At 53.9% G+C, this 5,180-nt stretch overlaps 1 protein-coding gene across 1 annotated transcript; it reads right to left on the bottom strand.

Annotated features, from left to right (window-relative positions):
* Positions 1-919: 919 nt before the first annotated feature.
* Positions 920-5,130, bottom strand: LOC127749074 (voltage-dependent calcium channel subunit alpha-2/delta-4-like). The gene is made up of 12 exons (XM_052265699.1): positions 4,702-5,130; positions 4,511-4,612; positions 4,342-4,413; positions 4,148-4,271; positions 3,801-4,077; positions 3,633-3,731; positions 3,244-3,544; positions 3,031-3,174; positions 2,391-2,630; positions 2,198-2,282; positions 1,924-2,095; positions 920-1,673 (listed from the first exon to the last, which is right to left on the bottom strand). The coding sequence occupies exons 1-12, from the start codon at positions 4,957-4,959 to the stop codon at positions 1,364-1,366; spliced, it is 2,184 nt and encodes a 727-aa protein (XP_052121659.1). The 5' UTR covers positions 4,960-5,130; the 3' UTR covers positions 920-1,363.
* Between the last annotated feature and the right edge of the window lie 50 nt (positions 5,131-5,180).

Here is a 5,180-nt window from a genome sequence, read left to right as displayed (position 1 = left end):
CAACAATAACCGGAATGGAACAATTCAATATTCCGGACCGAAAACAAGTAAGCACTATACCTTGCGATTAATAACGAAAAGCGGCGATGTCCACTATAAAATTCTGGTTAAAATCCTATGATCAATAATTATATGAGTAGGCATTATCGGAAATTGGCTGTTTGTTTACGTTTCCAACCATAAAGGCACGGGAAATGCGGGGTGGGGAGGAGGAGAGGGGTAGGGGACCCGGCACCGGCCCGGCACCGGACCACCGGACCGGCACGGCAAAGGGCAAAAGGGGGGGGGGGATAATTACGGCACACTCACTGATATATCGTGGTCGCGGGATGTGATTTTTTCCTGGGGTAGGCAATCTCGCCTCGCTTGTCCAGGATGTGATCCTTTGGGGATGCCTCCCGTCCCGTGCATCGTTGTGTGGCTCCAGGCGGCAACGCCAGGGAAGTGCCATGTGACAATAATGAAATGATCAGGATAATAAACTATTATGGGCGATTTGCTATTAATAATAATTATGTTTGGTGACTTTTAAGAAATATCCACCAGCCCGGGTACACGACGTTTGGAGCCGAATCGTAATTTGCCGTATGGGGGTGGGGGTGTCATCGGCGTGCTCGGGAGGTCCCCGACGACGTCCCCGGGGGCCCGGACTACCTGGGCACTACCAGATTTGGACTCAGCGTGCGAGAAAACCCTCTGACACAAAATTTCAGACGTTCCGAGGTTGACGGTCGGTCGGCCTATCTTATTTTGACAGCTCCATGGGGTAGAGCGTCACGTCGCTTGATTCAGCCTGATTCGGCCTGATTCGGCTGGCTGTTCCACACTGCTCCACACGGGGGATTTCTTCTGTGGTAGGCTCAGGAATAATCGTCTTTGTAAAGTTCTTTTAAATAAACAAAATTTTCGTATAGGTTCATTTATTAATATATTTTAAAATTAGTAAATAAATATGCAGGTATATAATTGTTTACAAATGGATAACGTTATTAGTTTATTGCCATTGAATAATAATATTGCTTTCAATTCACTTGCAATTGCTACCTATTATTGCATCAATTCACTTATTGCGACTTATTGCTTTATCTACGCTTATTAATAGTAAAGGATTATTTTGAGCTGTTTTTATCATCGTGGGAAACAGAAACAACGCAGAAAAGGGCTTAAATGAGATTTGGGGGGGGGGGTCACGTTACACCCTCAGTACGGCGGCGCAGTCTGGGGATTGGGAAAAACAGCAAAAACTTGAGCACATTGTGGTCACGCCGTACTCTACAGGTGATAATCAAGTCAGACAGCTCTAGATTTTGCGGTGCCAGCTGCCGAGATGATCACATCCGTCGCGTGACGGCTGGCAGCGCGCTCAGGCCGACGCCGTGAGCAGCGGGAGCGCGGCCAGGGCTGCCAGGACGGCGAGGTGCAGCCCGCGGTCCCGGTGCGCGCCCCCGCACTGGGTGATGTTGCGCTCGCCGACGTGCTCCCGGTAGCAGGCCGTGGGGGGCCGGCGGCGGGGCCACAGCAGACCCTGCTTCCTGAACACGGGCTCCCCCCTCCGCACCGTGGCCTCCCAGGGCTTTGTCGCGAACGGCTCGAGCTGCTCCAGCTGGGGGCAGTTGTTGAGCGCCGTCAACAGCACCAGGTTGGTGCCGGGGACGGCGGCCGCGGCGAACGACCTGCGTCACGAAAGAGCTCAGAACCGAGTAGAAACAGTTACATTATATAGACACTTTGGCAGCATTTCTTGTGACCCCCTTCTCCCTCCTCTGCCCAGCCAGGTTACTCCCTACCGCGAGGCAACTAGCACCAGGCGCAGGTTGAGGGAACCGGGAGTAAAGGGGGAGGGGGCAATCTGACCGGGTAGTTAACTGGGTCCATGAATCCGTTGCCCGCTCCTGATCAGGAGTAGTGTAAAAGGTCTAATACCTCTTTTCGCAGCTGAGGGGAGGTAGGGATTGACGGTGGTGCAGGCCGGGGCCGAGGCGGTGGAGGTCGACCTTCATGTCGCACAGCTGTAGGATGGTCTTCTTGACCCGGAGTGGCTTGAGGGCGTGACGTAGCCTGACTTGGAAGTCCGTGGCGGCCGGCCCTTCCACGGCTGCATAACGACAGAAAGACGACACTCGTCACCGACAGAGAAGAAGATGCCAGTAGTTAGTTGCCGCAAATGTACCACTGGGATGAGAAGTTGAATACGCACGTGTAAACCAGCGGTTAGGCTTGGGAGTAGTTAGAGGCACGGGTGGCACGGGTGTGGTGGACGGCGCTGCAGGCTCCTCCTCGTCCTGGCGTCAGAGAGGGAGCGTGTGTATCAGCGGCAGCCTCCACGGCCCAGGAGCCGGAGGGGTGGCCTACCTCACGGGCGGCCCCGGCCGTCGCTGCCGCGTGCCTACCTCAGAGTCGCCGTGCTTGTCCTTGCGCCGACACACGCCCTGGTAGTCGGACACGGTGACGCGCTGGAACACTTTGGCCGCCTCGAGGCGCACCATGAGGTCCCTGTTGACGAGCGCCAGCGGCCGGCCGGCCTGCAGCCTCGTCTCGTCCGCGACCACGATGGCGTGCTCGTCGACCAGGAAGCAGTCCAGCTTGTCGGAGGCGCACGTGTCGCCGCAACGCTCCACCGTCCCGGGGCACTGGCGACCACATGGTAACGTCATAACGGGGAACGATATCGTAACTCCTACTACGTTTTCGAATAGACCTTTTCGCCCACAACGTGGCAACGCCGCAAATAGAATCTTATACTTGAGATAAACCGTATTTTGAGTGTCTGTCAACCAAATTACTCATCACCACTGGATTCCTTGGAAAATTTACTAGAGACAAGTGTTTTTGCTTTTTGAAAATTTTCCTAAATTACAATTTCACTATACAGATTTGCGTTGTTGCCAAGTTGTGGGCGAAAAGGTCTATTTACTTTGCCGTGGCCTCTCTCCCACGTTTCAAAAAACTTTAAGTTTGACAATTTTTATTTATTTTCTTATCACCTTCTTCAAGAAATTGTATAGTTTTTAAATCCCTAGTAGTACGTACATCGAGAGTTCCGACTGTTTTTTCAAAGAAAAATCGGATTGTCCCTTGTGGAAAGCGCAACCCTGCGACGGCCGCGGGGGCCTTCTTCTTGAACACGGCCGCGGTCATGGTAACCTGCTTGGAGAGCGCCTTTTCCAGCACTTCCTAAAATCCATTTAGCAACAATGTCAGATTTTGAAATTATCGGTGAGCTGGGTCAAAGCCAAGGCTTACCTGCCGGTATGTTTCATCGTTGGGGTTTCGGGTCGGCATTCCATTGGTGAGCCAGTGGTCAGCCAGTCCGGCCTTGCGCGCAGCCCACGGGTCATCCGGGTCGTAAGCCGCGTTGTACTCGCTGTACACGTCCGCCTCAGGCTCGTCCACCAGAGGGACGCTCACGACCCAGTGGTCCACCTGGTCCATCTGGTACGCTGGCTGGTGCACGGAGGCAGCTGCCGCGGCGGACTCGACGGCCCGCCGGTACCAGACCTCGTCCGGGCCGCGCGACGCTTCCATTCGGCGCACATGCTGGTCGCTGCAAACAGAGAGCCATCGTGCGTCGTGAGAGGAGCACTAGTAGTAGTGTCAGCCATGTCAGCCAGCGACTCGCATCGCGGACTCACATGTCGTCGCGCACCACGGTGTTCTTGGACATGGTGACCCAGCGCGTCAGCCCGCTGTGCGTCGCCATGAAGGCGATGGAGACGTTGCCTAGTTGCCACCTGTAAGGGAAGTTGTGTAAAGTCGAGATGTGCGGCGAGATATCCAACCTCGCACTCTTGTATTCCTACCTCTTGTCGACGGTAGCGTCCCTGCTGACCTGTGCGAACCACGGCTTGGTCCACTCCACGTCCTGCGCCAGCGCGGCGCCCAGACTGGAGTCGGCACAGGCGCCACCCACCGCGCCCTCGCAGCGCGCGCACCTGCCTCGGCCCTGCTGCAGGCCGCGCGCGAACACGGTGCGGTTGTGCAGCCCCTGGCGCCCTGGCACCCCGCAGCACGCGCAGTACGACCAGTCGGGGTGCACCGCCCAGTTGCGCTCCGCCGCCAGCATGCCCGGCAGCTTGTCTGCGAGCAGAGACAGTCACTTGAGCACGCCGCCGAGCACCCCGGCACCGGCACCCTCCCTCGCACCTACCTGCTGTGCCGCCCGATTCGACGCGGAATGCGCCGTAGTCCTCCGGGACGGCCATCACCATGCTGTACGGCGTGTCCGGCACGCCCTGGAAGTGGTAGCGGCGGTTCCACCGGGACACTCGGTGCTGCGGACAACATCACCATCATGTACAACTTTGGCATGCCGGCGAGCAAGTTGGCGTCCTCAAGCCTTACCCAGTTGTCATAGACCTGCCTGATAGACAGGACTACCGACCCCGTTGTTTGGTTCACGATAAGTTCGCGCAACTGTAAAGGATAAGTGGGCATCAGTTTATCATAGAAACAGTTGCCTGCAATTTTTAATATTTCAAATTTAAACAAATGTCCTGCGTCCGGTGCCGACCTCTTTCATGGACTTGCTCATGTTTCTGAGAAAGGGCACGTCCTCCTGTTCCAGCTCGGTCATGTCGACACTGTTGTAGCCAGGTTTAAGGATGCCGTTGAACTAATGGCGGTGGAAAGAAACCAGGCAAATGAATAGAAAGAAAGCAAAGCTCTTTAATAAGTTCAGTTGAAGTAATTTTTGCTACGAACCATCGGGCGCATCCCCGGGTGGAACACCACCAGTCCGTTGTTGGTGACCATGAAGATGTACCCGTTGACGCCCACCTTGTGCTGCGGGATCAGCCGTTTGATCTGGGAGATTGGGACGTCTATGCCGGCCACGCCGAGGATGTCGCCGTTTTGCGTCTGCATGTTTAGTGTCTCTTTGTAAAACAGTTTCAAAATATTAAACAGAAAATAGTTTGGATGGCCACAGTGGAATTTTTTGTAAATTGAAAGGTGACACATGTTGGGACAAGTTTATATCTTACCAATCAAAAAAATACATGTGAGCTTTCAGGGCAACTATCGAACTTGTCACCAAAGAAGGTTACACATTTCGAACCAATTAATTAAGTGGCTGCAACTCAACTAAACTCAACGGATAAATTTGGTATAAATACAAATGGATTACTCTTGTATTTAACAATAAGAAAAAAAATAGGTTTTTATTAATAGAAAACATAAAT

Source organism: Frankliniella occidentalis, unplaced genomic scaffold (genome assembly GCF_000697945.3).
Source record: "Frankliniella occidentalis isolate FOCC.00 unplaced genomic scaffold, Focc_3.1 Scaffold29, whole genome shotgun sequence".
NCBI classification, from domain to species: domain Eukaryota; kingdom Metazoa; phylum Arthropoda; class Insecta; order Thysanoptera; family Thripidae; genus Frankliniella; species Frankliniella occidentalis.
This window is presented reverse-complemented; position numbering and strand designations above follow the sequence as displayed.

Excerpts from the sequence above, each read along its gene's own strand:
- LOC127749074 (XM_052265699.1), bottom strand. The coding sequence starts at position 4,959 with ATGTGTCACCTTTCAATTTACAAAAAATTCCACTGTGGCCATCCAAAC. Across the intron at positions 3,175-3,243 it reads ACGATGAAACATACCGGCAG|GAAGTGCTGGAAAAGGCGCT; the intron begins GTAAGCCTTGGC and ends AATGGATTTTAG. Across the intron at positions 2,096-2,197 it reads GCCTAACCGCTGGTTTACAC|CCGTGGAAGGGCCGGCCGCC; the intron begins GTGCGTATTCAA and ends GTCGTTATGCAG.